This window comes from Protobothrops mucrosquamatus, unplaced genomic scaffold (genome assembly GCF_001527695.2).
Source record: "Protobothrops mucrosquamatus isolate PMUCROS unplaced genomic scaffold, P.Mucros_1.0 scaffold94, whole genome shotgun sequence".
Taxonomy (NCBI): domain Eukaryota; kingdom Metazoa; phylum Chordata; class Lepidosauria; order Squamata; family Viperidae; genus Protobothrops; species Protobothrops mucrosquamatus.
In genome coordinates this window covers 933,289-953,794 of record NW_015386469.1, presented here as the reverse complement: position 1 = coordinate 953,794, position 20,506 = coordinate 933,289, and the positions used below count along the sequence as shown (strand labels likewise).

At 37.9% G+C, this 20,506-nt stretch overlaps 1 protein-coding gene across 1 annotated transcript; it reads left to right on the top strand.

Annotated features, from left to right (window-relative positions):
* Positions 1–1,595: 1,595 nt before the first annotated feature.
* Positions 1,596–14,842, top strand: ECSCR (endothelial cell surface expressed chemotaxis and apoptosis regulator). The gene is made up of 7 exons (XM_015812532.1): positions 1,596–1,728; positions 3,482–3,529; positions 6,426–6,548; positions 7,209–7,307; positions 9,349–9,385; positions 12,506–12,588; positions 12,787–14,842. The coding sequence occupies exons 1-7, from the start codon at positions 1,671–1,673 to the stop codon at positions 12,795–12,797; spliced, it is 459 nt and encodes a 152-aa protein (XP_015668018.1). The 5' UTR covers positions 1,596–1,670; the 3' UTR covers positions 12,798–14,842.
* Positions 14,843–20,506: the final 5,664 nt, after the last annotated feature.

Sequence of the window (20,506 nt, the reverse complement as noted above, 5' to 3'; positions counted from 1 at the left end):
TAAATAAAAGAAACATTTTATTCATTGCAACAATAATACAGAATACACTATAATATGATAAATGCATAATAAAAAACATTTGTAACAATAACATTTTATATTGTAATTATGCTTAAATGCCGCACACACACCCCACAGCCGCCCCGCCAGCACTGCTGCCGCACCGTGTAGAGCGGGCCCCATGGCTCCCAAAGCACCAGCTGTGCTGCTCCGGCCCCAGGGGGCAGCCCGCTGTCGACGCGCCCCGCCTGCAGCCACCCCGCCAGCACCACCGCCCACCCTGCACAGCCCCATGTAGAGGAGACCCGTGGCTCCATAGCACAGGGGGCAGCCGACCATCGCCGCTCCTCACACCCCCACCCGCAGCAGCCCCGCTGCCCCTGCCTCTTGCGCCCACAGCCATTATTGCCCTAGCAGGACCGAAGATCAAGAGAAAGTTACCGTGGCGTTGCCGCTCCAGTCTCCTCCAGGTATCTTTGGGACTAACTAGGAGATGGTGTAGTTGGGTAGCAGGGAGGGGTGCAAAGTTCCTGCCAATTCGCCTTTGCTGCAGACAACTTACATGTGCAGAGTTTGCCGGCCGGGTGTTTTGGCGTGCTCAGCAGCAATTCCTATTGGCTTTCGAAAGCCAATAGGGGAAGTAGCACAGCTCATGCAAAAGTTGAAAAAATACCATCAAAAAAACTTGCCGGAACGCCGTTCTGAGCGTTCTATGAGAAAAAAAAAGCCCTGCAGATTAGTCTTCAAATATTGAAAAGGAGGACATGTAGGAGGACACTTTTCGAGGGAGGACAGAACTTAAAAAAGGAGGACTGTCCTCCCTAAAGGAGGACGGTTGGTCACCTTAACAGTAGAGAACCTGAGGAGTTATGGGAGAGACGAAGGAAAATGTGAAAGGAAAGTGATAATCAAAGCAAAAGAAAATTTCTCAAAATTTCAAAAAAGGGAAAGAAACAAGTAGCTTTCAATACAAACTATTACGGGGAGAATGAAGGCCTTAGGCATCAAAGGCCAACATCACATTCAAAGTCAAACTACTAAGGATAAGGACAAGAGCAGATGTAGGTTGGCAGACTCTCCTGGCCAGAGGGAGAAAATAGCAAGAGAAGAAATAGATAAGGCGGATGAATTGGATATTATTGGAATATCTTTGGAAGCATTAGGGGTTATTGCTGAAGGCAGATTACAGACATTTGCCCATCTGAGGCTCTGGCCTAAATTGATGGTACCTAGCTAATCACCTAAAAATGAAATGAACAGTATGAGACTCTTCACAAGTCTTTTCTTGTGAAGTCAGTCAAACCTACCTTTTCACAGCCTTTTTCTAGGACCAGAATGGGGAAATTTTCATTTTAAAATCTAATCCTCATATTTAAGTGTGATTTTTAAATACACCATATAATATCCTCAGAAAATAGGTACTCTGAAAGTATGTAGACTTAAATTTATTTTGTACTGATTAATTCTGTTTCATATCCTTCAAAATTATAACAGGCAAGAGAGAAATTCCACAGCGTCAGTCCTCTTGTTGATTGAGCCTGCTTCCTTCTATTATTTAACAGGAAGCCCTGGGACAATCAGCTCACACAGTCAAAGTTCACTCCATTTTTCCCCCAACCACAGAATGAATAGAACAGTAAGGAACTAAGGACGGGCAAGTGGAAGAAAATATGATAGCTTTAAAAATGTTAATATTTTTGTGGATATGTCACTGTGTTCTTCTCCAAGGTAAGGTATTATATTGACCAATCATATGTCTACTCAATAGTAAGCCTCATGAAGTTCTTTAATAAGCAAGAGAACAATTGCAGCCTTAATTGCATTCAGTTAGATAGAAGATCAAAGTTCAACAATAGAGTAGATGGTTAGCTTGCATTTTTTTTTTCTGTGACAGCTACAATTAAAAAATGTCTAATCTAACTTGTTTAGATAAGACTTCTTTCTGCTTGAGTCACTGGAGAGTTGTTGATGCTGCTGAGCTAGATGCAACTATGTTCTTTTTACAGTTCTTAAATCAGCTTCATAAATTTTCGAGAAATAAGCTAAAGCAGTTTCTCTCTATTTCTGAATGGTCAAAAGAGTTGTTAGTTGTTGGAAATCTCTTGCTATTCATATTGTACTACAAATAGAGATTCTGAATCTTGACATTACAAATTGGCTCATTACACATAAATAGACTGGAGTAGGGGTGGGGGAAAATGGCTTATTTATCCCCAATAATAATATTTCATGTAACTTAATTGTTTAATTAATTAAATTAATGTATAACATTTATAAATAAATAACATATTTTTACAAACTTACAGATAGAACCAAAAATGACTTTATGTGCATATCTGATGCCCAAATCTCATCAAATTATAATTCATAGTGAGGCATCTGCAAATACTTTTTCTTAGGCTGGCGCAGATATGACTTCATATGCACCACATCTGCTCTAGGTAGTTGAGACAATAGCTTTGAAAAACTTCCTTATTATGTATCAAGTCTCAGCAAGATATCACAAAGCCACAAAGATTGGAAGACCACTTGTGTTCAGCCTAGAACTGTCACTATTGTTGTTCTCACCACCACTGATTTTGTCTTTCTAGTCTTAATATTGATGGTTTCAACTGAGATATAGATTTAGTGGACAAAAAAGTAAAGAAGAACAAATGATATCTATATTTCAGAAAAACATAAATTAAGTATAGTATCTCTCAAATCATGCTCCATTCTCTAAAGTAATTATTCTTGTAAGACTATTCTTAAGGGAGTCGATAAGCAAACCTCTTTTGTGTCCTGAACTGACCCTGCTTCTATTCTTCCTTTAATCCACTCTTGAATATCAGCTTCTTGAAATTAGGATACTAATGGTCTTATTATTCTCAAACTCAGGGAAATTATGACCTGCCTTATCTTCCCAGCAAAGAAATCAAATAACAATTACCGTACATCAACTGAATCAGAGTTCAGTGACAAATTTCCTTTTAATGCAAAAGAAAGTTGTTTAAATAAATTAAAACAATACATTTTATTTTCAAAAGCATCATATCAAAAATAATATTAAACAGGATGCACATGTAGCATGTTTGTTTATTGGATTTGTTAAAAAATGTGGGGGGAAATCAGAAATTAAGCAAACCATGTGGGAAAGAGGTATATCAATATGGGCATGATGATCCACCCTGTTTATGGAAATCTGAGGGGAGGTGATATGGAACAAGCTTGGGCATACCACATCGGAAGACATTCACTTCAAGATCATGGGAAATATTTGTCAAAAGGGCCAGAAATGAAGTAGAGATCATGCCTCAATAGTCTGAAACTGAAGTACTAGTAGCTAATGAATGGGAAGAAATGGGCATTATTCAAATAGGCCATTTCAATATTTATGAGAGAGAAGATCAGTTTTGCTTTAAGTACATATAGTTATGAAAACCAGAACTTTCCTTCAAATGTCTTCTAAGAACGTCCTTTTCGTTTTTCATTTTGCTTGTAGGTCCTGAATCTAAGGAGAACAGCAGTGTCTTTCTTCCCTCCTTGGCAGGTAGAGGATAGCTGCTACTATTTATTAAACAACACAATTTTCTTCTCAATTTAGAACTATTTGAAAACTAAACAAAGTCTTATATATTAACCTGATGGATAAAAATTAGCTTGAAATGTAATTTTTTTCTCCTTGAAATAAAACATTAATCTTTCATACCTTCCTTTTTATTTGCAAAGCCTATTATACTAAGTTCCAAGCAAGTTCTGCGACAGTGTTGCAGAATCAGTGTTCTCCTATGATATTTAAAAGATTCTAGCTTGGTTTATAAGAGAAAAAGCATGTTAAGAGATTTAGATTATTATCAAAATAACTAAAAAAAATTGTTATATGGTTGGTCAAATTCTTTCAGTCCTGTTTCAGGACTGTTTACCACACTATTTCCCCACCCAGTTTTTCTCTAGTAAAAATGGAGCAAAAGAAGACAGCAATAAACAATGACAATAATCCAAAATAGGAAATCAACATTAATTTATGCATTTAAAAACTGCTTTTCCCTGCCTCTAGACAGCCCACAACATATTAATTAACATGCATTCTGTTAAAAGAATTTTATAAAATCTTTATACATGCAGCATGTTGTTATTATTGTTATTATATATTACATCAGTGATTATCGGTGAACTGACGACTGAACAGCTTTCCATTTTGCACAGCAAAAGTTGTTTAAGCATCCTTCATCCAAAAGACTACATAAAATAGCTATTTTAACAGTTGCTAACCAACTGGAAAAGTGCTCTACCTTCAGGAGAAAAAGAGGGGAAACAAATTTAATTATTTTTTTAAACAATTTTTATTTATTCAAAGAAAAGTTAAAATACAAAACTCCAAAAAATTTAAAAACAACAACAAAAGATACAAAGCACACAACACATTTTAAAAAGTGCATTGAAAAAGAAAAAATATACATATTATCTCCCCCATTGAATACTAATTAATACATTGCTACAATATTAGTTCCCACCCCTTGCAAAACAGTGCCCCCATTTTTTTAAACTAGTAAATCTATTTGCAAGCTATAGAATTATCATCTCTATGCTACATTAATGACAACATAGTTAACAGGAAGAACAATAATAATGAAAAGGACAAGATTAGAGTTTCCAAACCCTCTGTTAACAAAGTGTTGCTGTAATCAACTTATAGAAAAATTACCTATCTATCTTATCTATCCCAAATCATTCCAAAAGTTAAGAGTAATTCATCCTGGATCAAATATCCACATTTGATTCTTGATACTATTTTTTATCAGTTGTTGTCTAGCTAAATATATATTTAGATATATGCTCTATGAAGTTTAACCAGAGAATAAAGAAGCCGAAGCAGAAGGAAACAGAAAAGGTATTTTCTGGATATTTCGATTCAAGATTAAAAGAAAAATACACTAAATATTTCGCAAATTAAAAAGATAACAAAAACTCTGCAGTGAGAGTCCAATATTAATATAAATCAAATGGAAGCACTTCACCACCAACAAGCACTCCATGTTAAAGTGAAAGTTATTTAGAACAACAGCATAAATCAAAGGGCGGGGGAAGAGAACAGCTAAAGTTCAACAGGGGATTGAAACAAATCAGCATTCGGCAAGTTTACTTTTAAAGATAAAAAGCAAAGCAAATTTCAAAAATGAAATTAGGACCCAGGCACACTTAAAAAAAAAACAACCTGAAATGCCAGACAGGAAGATTGATGCCCATGACTTTTAGGCAGCTCCCAAAGGGAGCTGAAATCTTCAAAACTCCCCTTCCCAAATGGGTTCACAGCCATTCAAAAGTCATCTTGGGTCATTCTTAAATGTTTCCATTCACATCTAGGGAGCAGCACTGCCATCGAGCCAGCTTAGGGAGCAAAATAGGCAGATTGTTGGTAGGGGAGAAAGATTTCCTTACTGTTCAGCAGCCATCTTGAGGAGGAGTCAAACAATTTAATTAATTTAATTGATGTTGGCTTGCATCTAAATTATTTTCCAATATGTTGTGTCTATGAGTATATTTGTGCGTGTGAGACAATACTAGTAGAAAAAATGTAATTATTGATTTTCTATTAGGTTCTTTTTGTCCCACGTTGCTAGTGCCAACTAAAGTTATGCTGTACATTTCATCTCTAGCATCTTGGGCATAGGAAGAAGAGGATGATTAGCAAGCAAGGCTGCTGCAGCACAATATTTTCTTAACTAGCTAACTATCTTGATCTGGTGTATGTCAGAATAAATCAGTATTCCTTGACACTTTTACTTACTAGGACAAAGTAGCATTGTTGGTCTACACTGCTTAGTCAGTCCCACTTTGCTTGTTTAGTGTATTATTTTTTAAGAAAATTCATGACTCTTTGCTCTTCTAACAAGTCAACATTTTAAAGCCAAAAATAAGTCTTAGGTTCTGTTTCTGGATGGGTCGGACACGACTTCGCAACTAACAACAACAACAAAAAGGAAAGCAACAAGTTAGGAATCCTAGTTTAACATAATTGAACAAGGTTCAAAATCTTCATTTAAGGTTTTCTGCCTTGGTTAGGTATTCCTGCTGAATAGTGGAACTAAAAGGGAATCATTGCCATGCTGATTCAGTTCCAACTGAAGAGTGAGATTTATTATAACAGGCCAATTCACTTATTCCCCAAAGTGGCACCTCCATGGACAATAGTTTAACTTCAAATCTGTCTAAATAATGGAAGGATTTACTTTCTCTTTGTTTCACATATAAACAAAGAGATATTTGTTTTCTCTTTTTATTACTCTATATCAGGGGTGTCAAACTGCCGGCCCGCGGGTCGGTTTCATCATACCGGAGCCGCGCCCACCCCATTGCCAGCAATGGCGAAAAAGCTCTGATACGTCGCGTGACGTCACGTGACGTCGCGAGTTTGACATGCCTGCTCTATATCCTCTTTTTCCAAGTATCCACAGGTATATCTAAACGGATGATTCTCACAAAAGATTTCCAGAATGAAAAACCAGATTTTCCTACTACCTCTTATCCTACAGAAGAGAGATCTGCAGCATTAACAGTGGTAGCATTAAGTGAGTAGACATGGCAGCATAAGTTTCATTTTGTTTAGAAATATTAATGGAAATAGTTTAATATTATTGACATTGATTTGATTTATTTGTTTCTTCCCCTGTAAACCTTTCACCTATCAGTTTTTGTATAAGTAAATCTTATGTGAGGGGGGTCCTTTAAGCCATTAGATCTCATGAAGATTAAGATTTCTAGGGCAATAAAACCTTAAAACTGATTCCTGGGACAAATTAGAATTCAACATAGATCTCTGGTCTCATTTAGCTCACACTATTAAGTTCTATACCCTTCTCTAATATTGCTTGGTTTTGAGCATGAATCTCAGAAGCTGAGCATGTTAAAACTGATATTCTCCCTTCCCCCCCTTTTGAGCAATCATAATAATATTTTTAGGACAGAATTGTTGAGCAGGTCACCTTTGGTTATGTTCCCTTTGAGGGGAGGGCAGTGGTGGGATTCAAATATGTGAACAACCGGTTCTCTGTGTGGATACCGCTTCCAGAAGTCCATTCTGGGCCTGAGCAACAAAAAATTAGCTACTGGTTCTGCCAAAGTGGTGTGAACTGGCTGAATCCCACCACTGGGGGAGGGGGTATTGGCAATCTTTGACATTGTTAAATACAATAGAAAGGTTATTATGGATATTTTCCACTCCTATTTAGGTATCATTATCTTCATTGTCATTCTGGTGGTGATTGTAATAATCCTTGTCAGCGTGGTCAGCATAAAATTCAATTGCCATCATTGTAAAAAGGTAACAGGTATGTAATAGTGTTCAATATTGTTGCAGTATCATCCACGTTAGTAGGTCATACTTGATTGCTAATTTCATTTTAACTAGTTAATTTCATACTGAAATTATTGACAACACCCTTGTTTTTCCTATTTGCTTCCTTGACTCTAGATACTCATCTTAGTATTTGTTTTATGTTTCTTCTTTCCTATTATTTCTGGTATCAAAGCAATTAAGAGTAGAATGGAAAATTCTAATATGTTCTGTTTCTGATTCAAAATCCTCCATGAAAATCTGCCTCCAATACAATGTGTCTGAGGAGCTCTGTTATACACTAAAACAGTATTTTGAAAAATCAATGTTTGCTCTTATAAATGTTTTGGTTGAAGGGAAAGGAGGAGAAATATTGGCTTCAGTGACTGACAGTCTGTCCTCAAATCAGAGTGATCCTTGATATTCACATTTTGTTCAATCAGAATGTCTTGGGGGAAAAATGGAAAGCAAGGTACAGAATACTTCATTCAGCTATTTACTTCATTAACTTCTTTGCATCCATGTCTCTTAGGCATTCAATCACAGTTGATCTCTTGACAGAGGCATCAAAGAGAGCTCTGAACCTCTGTGGAAAATTTCAAGACTAGTACAGTGCTGTTTGATGCCTTGCATATAGACTATTGCAATATACTGCAGGTGGAGCTGCTCTGGAAGATCACTTGAAAGTTGTAGCTGGTCCAGAAGCCAGCATTGCAGGCAATTATGGGCACATCTTAATATGTCCATGTTAATACTTCTGCTGATCACCAGTAAGCTTCTAGGTGCAATTCAAGATATTGGTTGTGATCCAATCCTCCTCAATCCCCAGACCACGGACTGGTACTGGTGCATGGCTGTTAGGAGCTGGGCCGTGTGAGTGAAGCTTCATCTGCGCATGTGTGGGATCAAGGTAGTGCATGAAACCACCACTACCACCACTAGCACCGGTCCATGGAAAAATTGTTTTCCCGGAAACCAGCCCATGGCACAAAAATGGTTGGGGGCCTCTGCTTTATAGCACAGGGCCTGACTAACTGAGGGATCACCCATTTTGCCCACGGGTGATCATTGTTTCATTGCCCATTGTTTCTGACCATCCACTAATATTTAACCCAGTGCACACACTCCAGGTTTCATCTTTAAAACTGTATCATTCGATGGGACATAAATGGCATGCCTTCTCCAACATGACATTTATCCTCTGGAATAGTGTCCCCCTGGAAGGTTCAAGTTGCCCTGATCATGCCATTCTTTAGTTTAAACAAACCTTTTTTTTATATGAATGGTATCCTTATCAAAACTTCCCTCATTAGGGAATTGCCTAGGTGAATGTTTGTATCCATCTGTTCCACTGAGATTTTTTTTTTTTTTTACATTATGACTCCATCAGCATTTTGCATTTAATGGGCTGGGCTTTCCTTTGAAAATCTGGAGCCCACCCAACCTTTGAGTCTCTGGATCTGGACCTGGCAGTTTCCATTCCCTTAGCTAGTGCCTGCACAGTCTAGGCCAGTTGAGAAGGATGTGGGCAAGTGGGGATGAGCATGTGAGAGTGCGAGAAAACAAATGTACATTGCAACTAATAACATTTTCTGTAATTGAAACCTATGTGACTCAGTGCTCATACGAAACTGATTTAATATGTTCCTACTTGTTTCCTACTTATTTGTGTGCTCTAGCCATATTTATCAGAAAAACACAGGTACGAAACAAGGGCTGCTGTGAGATCTGTGTGGCTTGACAAGCAAGCTGTGTGTGAGTGAATGATCCAAAGCTGTACATGTGTTTGTGTAACAGTAGACTCTTTCCTGGCCCCTCATAACATAAGAGTAGATGGGGAATCTATTTATTATCCAGTTCCAGGAACCAATTGGTGAACATGCCTGAGTTTGATAATGGGCTGGATTAGAGAGAACAAGCTGAAAAAATACAATCCAGAAAAGTTGGAGGAGCTGTTGCTAAACAGAAGAATGTTTATTTGTACATATCTTTAATTTCTAATATAAAATGGTAATATATTTTTCTTTTCTTGTCAGATAAACAAAAACTTCAACATTCTACAGTATCATACAGGTACATCTCTTAATACCGTAATGTCTTCTTTCTGATTAAAAGACATTTCTTTATTATGGTGTTAACTGGGATAAATTCTATTTTCTTTTTTTTTTCTGAATTCAATTCTGTCCCTCTCTGAATGATGCAGCATTTCTCATACAAATCTAACTTTTTTTCTCTGGAGATTGGACAATTTTATCTTTTAAACCAATCTATTTATCTTAGCAGTAAATAAAAAAAATCTATCATGAAACATTTGATACTGAGGATGTTTGTTCACTGAGAAAATTATTTTACCTAAAATACAGATCTGGGGACTATTCTCTTACAAAGATGGATTGCTGATTTTTTTTAATTGTTTTCATTGCCATCACTAGTGAGATCTGACCCATTTTCAGACCCAGTATTTGTGTGTGTATGTGTGTGTGGCTTCTTCTACCACACCAAATTTAGATCTGTTCCTTTTTGGTTCTGGAGAGTTATCATGCTGACCATTGGCAGAATCCTGAACCCATTGGCATATTTTCTTTCCAACATTCTGCTGAAAATGGAAACTGTTGGAATAAAAAGCTTTCTACTTCCTTTGGTTGACTGTTATGGAACATTTAATATTTATTACTTCTAGCATTTTATTGGATCTCCTCTCTTCTAATTATTAGAGAAATAATCATTTTTAATTAGCATCTCAAATGGCATGACAGATAACATTGACCTTTAAGGTTATCATGCCTTGGATTTTTGATATTTGAAAGGAGTCCAGGACAACTCGCTGTGGTCGACTCACCCCAGCTGACTCGCTGCAGCCATCTGGCGGGACTGATAGCTGGATGTCAGCAGAGTTGCTGACCCTCGCAGTGGGCGTGCCAGGAAAAACCAGCGGCAGCAGGCCTCCTCTCATAGACGCACTATGCCCTGAGTCTGCATCCCATGCAGGGACTATCTGGGAGTGCTGCGCTTGCTCCACAGGTTAGCCAATGGAGTGCATGCCTTGGCTGACAGACCATTGAGACTCCACACTTAGGCTCACCCCATCCTTGAGGACTTCTAATTTGAGAAGGTTCAAACCTAAAGCAAGACAAGGCCCGCTGCAATTCACTTGTCCCTTTCTTGAGTTATGCCGCATTGAGTTGTTCCATGGTAAGTTGGCTTGCGGAGAGTCGGCCAGGGTGAGTCAGCTGGGGTGAGATGGCCAGAGGAGTCGGCCAGAACGAATCGACCAGGGTGAGTTGTCCCATTCCCATTTAAAAATCAATTCTCTACTTAACAAATGCTTGCAAGGTTCTTCTAATTCCAGCTAGGTACTATTATGTCAGAGCAAGACCTTGAAATTAGTTAAAAAGCAGAATTCTGGTCTTCCAAAGTAATTATAAGGAAATGTAATTGGTTAATTACGAGCATCTGGATGTTGTCTTATCAACATAATGTTTCCTGGATATCCCATCTAACGCATATAACAATGAAGAGAGAACAGCGTGGCAGTGCCCCTTCCTTTTTTTCTCTCTTTAGTACAGGCAGCAATTATATTCCAGTGGCCATTAAAGTAGTTAAGGGGAAAATAATTGCCCAGTTGAAATTCCATAACCACAAAGACTATTGCCCACCTGGAATGAATTCAAGCTCAGCTCTTGCAGACTATTTTGGAGGGCCTAGGTATGCTCCCCATGCTGCATTAAGAACTAAACTGTGAATGATAAGAACTTGGTTAGTGAAAATTACATATTTTCTCAGACTGAAATATCAACAGTCTGGTCTTATCCTTCTGATTTTCCATGATAAATCCTCATATTAGATAGCTGAAATGGAACAGAAGATGGATAGTGTAGACCTGCACTCATCAACCTTAATTATCATAGGACTTTTTTAATCAAAGAAAATTGTTAGACTGTCCTATGGGACATTGTTGTCCAGACTGCTACAAAAAAACCTCCCATTAAATGATGTCAATTTAGAGAGTTCATATAATTTGGCAAACTGTCTATATGGATTTACTCAGACCAAATGTATTGTTAGGGAATGTTATCTATATCTTAATTTCTATTTTGTACTGAACTGTATTATTTTTGGTTGTTCATTTATTGTAATAAAAAAATGAGAAAATAGCTGGCAGTTCAACAACTGCTTTTCAATTGAGGATTGTTCATGTTTCCCCCAAAATCTATCCTTAGGCCAAGGCCCAAAGCAGATTCAGGGTTCAGAAGTATTGTAAGGGACATTCCTCTGGGGTTGCAGGGGAGATACTTGAATTGTATCGTGCTTAGGGTTCAATTTCAAAAAGGGACTGAGGGGAGACATCTGATCTAATGAAAAGATGCAGTCATGTTAAAGAGTAGCAGACAGGTGCTGTAACTGTACACAATCAATCCAAAGTGCTGCTGCACAGTCCAAGGAGATAAGATATCTCTCAGATCGGCAGAGGAAATCAGCTCCTTGCCCAAATCTCCTTGACCTGGTCTGAAAGCAGTTTGGTTATCTGCCAGAATATTTTTGTTCCAGGTATTCTAATTATTTCTTATTTACATGTGTAGCGATTTCCCCCCAATCTATGCTGAATAGCCTACTTAAAGAAAAAAAAAATAAGTGAAAATAGTTAATCCTAAAGCAAATAAAATATGCATGTATGTATTCCTAGCAACTACATGGACAAATTCATGCAGTTTTCTTGGCAACATTTTTCAGGAGTAATTTGTCCAGCCTTTCTTCCTAGGTCTGGCAGAGTGACTGGGCCAAAGTCCCCCAGCTTGGTTTATATTGAAGGCAGGATTAGAACTCACCATCTCATGGTTTCTACTCTGATCCCTTTAACCACCATATAATTCATAATCTGCCCCATCATATTTTTTGTTTTAAAACCAAAGCACTTTTAAAAATTTGGATCTAGCTTCTTGAGCCAAACATTGTCAATATTTCAGAAAGAGAGAAGACCTATTTTCATTACTTTGTGATATTAATATAGCACCTATATTATATGAATTTGTTCTTTTTTAAATACTACCATATGATGGCAGAACAATATTAAAACAAAAGAACATATTGTATATAATTCCTAGTTTACTGGGCTATTTCCTTCTATTTTACTTTACATATTTTCTCATGAAGGAACCAGAGAAATAATGTGATGCATTTTTGTTTTTTTGATAGCTGTTCTGATGCCGATACTACAGTTGACAATAAGAATGCTTTGTTGGTCTCCATGAAGGACTTAAATGCAACCAGCAGCAAAAGTAAGAGGAAGGGGACATGGTCCCAAATATTGTTCAAGTGGTTTTTTTTTTGTTCAAGTAATTCAGAGAAATGCAACATGCTCATGTTTTAGAATGGCAAAAATTAATGCAGCACAAGTATCTTAGGAGTATTAGTGTTCTCAGTTAACAATTACTTAGGCCAGAGGTCTACTAATTTTGCCTGTTTTTTCCCCCTAGATCTTGTGTAGGTAATTGCTCATGAAGAATAGGAGGAACTAAACACCAGCAATTTCATTTTTATTGTATGTGTTCATGCAGAGAGAATTCAGCAAAGCATTAAGCTGTTACTATTTGGAATATAATTATCTGAATTGCTTTAAAATCAGTGTTACATACTGTATTTGAATGCAAAACGGTGGTTTGGATCCTGGGGGGGGGGCACAAACATAACTTGTATCTGTAACTGTTTAAAGTAGACAGACCTTCCTGCAGGATCATATGTGGGTCTTCTGCAGCTGCTAGCAATCTGGAAAAGATGCACATGGTTGCTGCAGTCATACTCCTGCATGCTCCAAAGGACGTGCAGGATCCAATAGCCCAGTTTTGTATACTCAAGACCATTCAGGGTCTTAGGCAGACTTTCCTAATAATTGCTATCTGAATCTATAGGAGACGTACACAGGACTCCTGTTGCATCTTACTGTTGGGCTATTATTATTTGCTGCTATACTGTCTGTACTGCAGAAAACAGCAGTATAATAAGGACTGTGGAAGCAGAGACTTCTATCCCTTCCCCAAATATCTTCCAGCCCCTTCAAAAGCTCTCACCTATTGAAAGGAGTAGGCTGTAATTCAAGGGGCCATGAAAGAATAGGAGGACATTTCCTTTTGCTCTATCACAAACTATTTCTTTAGAATTGAGCTAACTATTTCAATTTAGTTTCCTGAAAATATGTAGCATGTCTTAAGATGTATTTCCATTTATTTTTGAAATGAAAATCTTATTGAGGGCCATTGCCTTATTTACATTCCGGTCATTGTTACAAATATTTTTCTATTTGATTTTGAAAGAATATCTTCAGGAGATAGGGATGGAGTTTGCCTGGTCTTTTTGTACCAGAGTGTCTTTTCTCTTACATCATGCTTATGTAAGAAGCTTTGTCCTTGAAATCTTGAAAGCTCAAAAAGCATCAATATTTTTCTTTAATGTGCTTCTTCAAAGTAAAAATCACAGGCAGTACCACTGCTTACACTATTCTGATCTTTATAGATACATCAGAATTTCTGCATATTTTTTCCAAGGCCTTTATAGTTGCTCTACCAGATACTAGTCTGCAAAGTATTTATTAACTGCTTGTTCATTTATTGTTGGTTGGTTGATACTAAATGACAGAAGTTTTCGCCACATTGGATATCTTTACTATGGTATTAATTTTAAGACTACTTGTTACACCTATCATTAGTTTGTGGTGGAGAAAATAAATCTAATAAACAAAATGGAGGTTGCTGCACCCTTTTCTCTTCCTGTCTTTTGTTCATGACTAGGGTCCAACCCAACTCCTCTCTTTGCCTAATCCTATCAGACCCAAATTGACCCTCTGCCCCAAACAAAGCCCAGGCAATCCCACTAAAGCAAAGAATAGAAGCCTCCCTTACCAGCTCATATTATAGCCTGTTTTTGTTTTTTTGTCTGTTTTTTTCCTGCATGAAGTGTTTAGAATACATGCCCAAGGATATATATTTTGCCTTATTGTCCTTTTAAAGTTTTTTTTAAAAATCTTTCTGTTTAAGAAGATATTTAAAGGACTGATACACGACTTATAAAGGTTATTTTAAGAAATAACTTGGCAATATTTATATGTATTTTTTTAATTTGGCTTTTAATTGAGGTCCTGATTTTATACTTAGCTGATTAGTTTCTGATTTTATTGTATCTCTGGTTCATGTATGTGCCACCATGTATTTTCATTAGGAAAAAATAGATTATAGTTTTTTTAAAATAATTTATTTTGATATAAAGATTTGTAGCTTGTCTTTTAGCAGAACTCGAAAGGCAGTAAAAACAAGATAAAAACACAGTACTTCACTGAAGTTTTGGAATTGCCTTCATTTTAAAATTCACAGAAATTGAAGAGATTATCAATTTGCCCTATGAATTAATTTCAAACCTTGATTTTTTTTCTTTTTTGGAAGACATTTAATTGGGCAGCATTCAGTTGACATTGAGATAATTTATCTGTAACTATTACCTTTCAGGATGAAAATCACTATGTCAAAGATTAGAAATGAAATATAAACTTTTTATTTATGTACTTGTGTCTTTGTATGTTGTTTCTTTACAACACTCCAGGCCATTCATAATTAAAATGCAGAAATGTGATTATTAAAAAATAATCAAATAATTTTTAAAAAACAGAATGAAACAAAATACTCAGGAACCTTGAGGGAAAAGAGGCTTCAGGGCCCCTGCTGTACAACCTTTGACTTATAACCCAGGCAGGGGCCATCCAGATACTAATGAGAGGAGCTGCTACCAAGAAAAATATGAGCTGAAGTGCTCCATCCATTTCACCTCACAAAGCAGGAAGGAACGTCCTAGCTCCCAGCTGAGTTGCATAGATAAGGCAGACAGATTCTCCCTGGAGAAGATGCTCCCAAATATTGTAGCTTTTGTAAGCCAAAATAAGCACTTTGACCTCTTCTTGGAAATCTATTCACCACTATATTGCATCTCCAAAACAGATATCCTGATGCTCATTAGCCTAGCCCTAGACTAGAGAATAATGTGACTAGTTTTTGTATTCTGGTAAAGGGAATTGGCCATGCCTATTCTGACAGCATTTTATGAGGTTGTTTCTCAAAAGTCTGAACATGTGAATAGCTCAAAATATTGGGGTGCTAAATTTTTAACCTTTAGCTAAGTAATAGCTACTTTCCCCAAGCTCCTTAACCATAAACCCTTCTAGGCTCTATTTTGCCCCATCTCATAAGGAAGAGATAGAGTTATAGAGCATCAACAGATGGAACACCCTACATTAATCTAATTTGTTAGGCTCTAGTCCTGACAGGAGAAATTTAAAATTCTAGCAGTCCTTATGACAAAGAGACAGGATATAGTTCTTGCGCCAAGAAATTTTCAACCAGAAAAAAATTGCATTTGAAGTATAAGAACCCAACTATATATTCTGCACAATGAGTTCTGCTTCCTATTCATATTCCATTATTCCAGCTCATAATGTAAATTAATTTTTCCTAGAAGTCTCACAATCCTTCTTGGCATTCACTACAGACACATACAAATGGTTTTAACAAAAAAAGAGTAAACATGAAAGCACCACAAACAACCCATTCATATTTTACCCTAGAAAGGTCTCTATCACATACATTAGGCTCACCGCCAGCAGCCATCTCAGAATATAGATTGGTTCAGCCTCCACATAAAGCTAAAAGTAACCAGTTACTTTTGGCTTACCATGGTACTCTTAAATGCTAAAATAGCTTAGCCCTTAATTATCTCTTATTATCGCTTTCTCTTTCATATTGGGACAAACAATACAATTAAGAGCCTGAAAACAATTTCAATGGACTATGAGCAACTAGGCAGAAAAGCAAAACATCTGGAAGCACAGGTGGTGTTCTCATCTGTACTTCCAAAGAAAGGTCAATATACAACGAGAGAACAGAGCATTCTAGAAGTAAACCATGGTTCAAGGGAGAGTGCTGCTGAGAAAGGTTTTTGGACCATTACCTACAGGAAGGGCCTCTGGCAAGAGATGGGCTACATTTCACAAAGTCAGGGAAGAATTTGTGTTTGGAAAACAACTAGCTAGGCTCGCCCAAAGAGCTTTAAACTGGGACTGGAAGGTGAGGGAGACCAATCTTTAAAACCAAACCCCAAGTATAATCTATAAGACAACCAACCAAAAATGAGAAAGGGAGTAATGAGAAGGAAGGGGAACTCAGGAAACATAAGATACAAATGCAAGGTCAACTGTATTGAGTTTAGATGCCTATACAATGTATACAGTAATGCTCAGAGTTTGGGTATCAAACAGGGAGGACTTGAAGTCCTAGTACATGAAGGCAGATACAATATTGTTGCTGTTACTGAAACCTGGTGGGCTGGAACCCCTGACTGGAACATGCTGCTAGAATGATATAAATTGTTGAAAAGAAACAGAACCAACTCAAAAAGGGGAGGGGAAGAATTGCATTGTATGTAAAGAGTGTCTACACCTCAACAGACATACCATGGATGAAAGCCTTCTTAAAAGTATTTGGATGAATATCAGAGGAAAAATAAATGACATTGCCATAATTTTGTACTATAGACCAGTGATGGCGAACCTTTTAGAGACTGAGTGCCCAAACTGCAACCCAAAACCCACTTATGCATCGTCGAGTGCCGGGTAGGTGTGGCCCATTGGGTGGGTGTGGCCCATTGGGTGGGTGTGGCCAATTGGGTGGGCATGGCTGCAGTGGTAACGGCAGACTGGATGGGACTAAAAAGTTCAATCAATCAATTCCAACCTTGCAAGAACTTTTTTTCCCCGCGAGAAGTTGAAATTGACTGATTGAACCTTTTTTTTTTTTTTTTTTTTGCACATGGTGGCGGAGGCCTAAAGCGAAAAGGTTTTATAAAACTCAGCTGAAGGCCTAGGACTGGAGTGACAACATGCGTGCCCACAGAGAGGGCTCTGAGTGCCGCCTCTGGCACCCGTGCCATAGGTTCGCCACCACTGCTATAGACCATCCAACCAATTGTAAGAAATAGATGAATTCTTTTCTATTTCATTAGCCACTGTGTGCAGGAAACATACCACTGTAATAATGGGGGAATTTAACTATCCTGATATCAACTGGGAAACAAACTCTGTAGCAAGTGGAATATAGAACAGGTTTCTGACACACCTAGCTAAGTACTAGATGGTCAGCTATACTGTACTTAATCCTAACTAATACAGATGAAACATGAAAGAGACCTAAAATAAGATGGATTGACGACATTAGCAAGTATTACCGGCCCAATTAGCAAAAGAAAGCTCAGGACCACATGGGTTGGAAACGTGCAGAAGAGGCCTTCATCCTGCAATGGATAAACAATGTCTAAAATGATGATGATGAATTCAGATGAAATAGTTGAGGGAGTGGAAGTAGTAGGAACTTTGGGGGAGAGCGACCATGACATACTAAAATTCACCATTATGCAGGCTCCAGGCAACTGAACAAGTAAGACCAGTGTTTTAGACTTTAACAGAGCTGACTTCAACAAACTTGAGAGAGAGATATTAGGAAGGATTCCATGAATGGAAATCCTAGAAGGAAAAGCAGTTCATGGCACATGGGAAACGCTGAAAAAAGAAAAATTAAAGGGCCAATCAAAAACAATGCCATAGAGAAAGAAAAACAAAAGATACCAGACAAGACCAGCATGGTTGCACAAAGAACTCTCTGACAAACTGAAGGACAAGAAGGACAAATATAAAAAATGGAAATCAGGGCATATAACTAAAGTGGAATACCAGCAAATAGCCCAAATCTAAAGGGATGATGTCAGAAAGGCTAAGGCTCAGAATGAACTAAGATTTTCAACAAATACCAAAAGTAACAACATAAATAAAGTTTCTTTGAATAAGTAAGGCACAAGAAAAAAGTCAAGGAAATGATCAGTCCACTAAAGAGAGAAGATGGCAAGAAGGTGGCAGACAACAGGGAGAAAGTACAGCCGCTTAATTCCTTCTTTGCATCTATCTTTAAGCAAAAGGAAAAAAATAGCCCAACCGTTAAAAGCAGCACAATGGTAGACAGAACAGGAAATCAATGTACAGTAGTGGCCAAAATTGTGGAAACCTTTTGGGAAAAGTGTACAATAGAAATGCCACCTTTGGTTAAGTTTCCACCACTTTTTCTTCTAATTTCTTTATAACTGTAGCCTTGTTCACTTAATAATACTATTTTACATCGCTTTCTGGGCAACCAGTCAAGTCTTTGCACCATTACTTTAATTTTATCATGTTTTACAAGCTCACTAAATGAAAGAACACAAAAAAACCCCAACCAACATGATAGTGATCACATAACACACTGACAAATGTCCTCCTCTCAGCTTCAATACATGACATCAATAACTGAATCCTACTGTGAACTGATTGGCTCATTGCCAAAACAAGATGACACCTGATTGGCTCTCTAAACACTCATGCTCATTGGCTACAATCAGATGAAGGAAAGCTACCTGATATCAACCTAAGCAAGATGTACTTCCTTTTTCTGGTTATTTGGCTATAAAATTTCATAGAATACAGTACAGATAATTGAACAAACTTTGTTGCATTACATTCTTGATTAAATTATCTTTCCATTAATATATAATTTTATGGTACTACTCCAAAAAACAAAGTGGTGTCATTAGTCACGAAACCTCAAAAATACACTTTTCCCAAAAGTTTCCACAATTTTGGCCACTACTATAGGTAAAAAATTGGTTTAAAACACCTATCCACTTCAGACAATTTCAAATCACCAGGACCAGATGATTTAAATACTGAATGAGCTAAACAAAAAAATTCAGAGCTTCTGGAACACCAGGGAACTGCCAGAAGACTGGAAAAATGCTCATGTGGTTTCAGTCTTCAAGAAAGGGAAAAAATGTATCCAGGAAACTACAAATCAATCAGCTTGACATCAATACCTGGGGAAATCCTAGAAAGGATAATCAAGCAGCGGATTTTTGGGTGTGATGGCTCAGTGATTAAAGATGCTGAGCTTGTCAGCTGGAAAGCTGACAGCCCAGGTTTGAGACCCGAGCACCAAGCAACAGGTTGAGCTCACATTCCTGCCCCAGTTCCTGCCCACCTAGCAGTTCAAAAGCATGCAATTGCAAATACATAAATAGGTATCACTTCAGTGGGAAGATAACAACATTCTGTGCGCCTTTGGCATATAGCCATGCTGGCCACATGATCATGGAAAATGTCTTCAGACAACACTGGTTCTCTCAGCCAAGAAACAGAGATGACCAATATGCCCTAGAGCAGGGATGTCAAACTCAATTTCATTGAGGGCCACATCAGCATTGCGGTTGCCTCAGGGGGCTGGGTGGGTGTGGCCAGGGTGGGTGCGGCCTACTGGGTGGGCATGGCCTATTGGGTGGGCATGGCCAACTCTACATCGTTCACGTCAAGGGTGCCTGTGGGGGCCTGGACAGGAGTGGGACAGATTTGAGGGTCTCTGGCAGAAGGGGGTGGGACCAGGGCAAGTGCCAACGCATGGTCCACTGTAGGAGCCTCACTGTTCCTCTCAGGCCATGCGGGGCGGGAGCTGGATGGTGGTGCGGGCTGCCAGGAGCCCTGGGCAGCAGAGGTCAAACACCCAGCCTGGCCCTCGAGCACCCTGCATTAAGGTCTTCTCCCTTGGGTAGGGGGTTGGGCTAAAAATATCCTAGGTCCCTTCCAGCCCTATGATTTTATGATTCTGTGATTTATTGATTTGGCATATTAGCAAACTATGCCTGAATAATCCTGAAAAATAGTGTTTGTGGACCAGCATGGTAAAAAAAAAAAATCAAATGTTGATATTTGAATTATTTATGGTAATTCCAAAGAAAATAACCAAGGAAGGTATTATCTGCTTAGCTTGAAAGTTAAAAAATAGTTTGACCAGAGAGAAGCAGAAACTACAAAATTTACATGTGAAATAAAGAACTTTAATATGCTTTCTCACACTTGCAGAAGAGATAAAATTCTTGATTTTGCTTGAGTTGGAACTTTACAGTATTACTGCAGCTCTCATTGTGCCTTGAAATTTTTTTGAAAAATGAACCTTTAAATAAATACTGAGTAAATATCACATTAAGCCATAATGTAGCTGGTATCTAGACGCATGCTACTTCCAAGCCATAGATACCATTGGCTCATAAGAACTAACAGTCCAATCCTCTTATCTATATCTTAAAGCC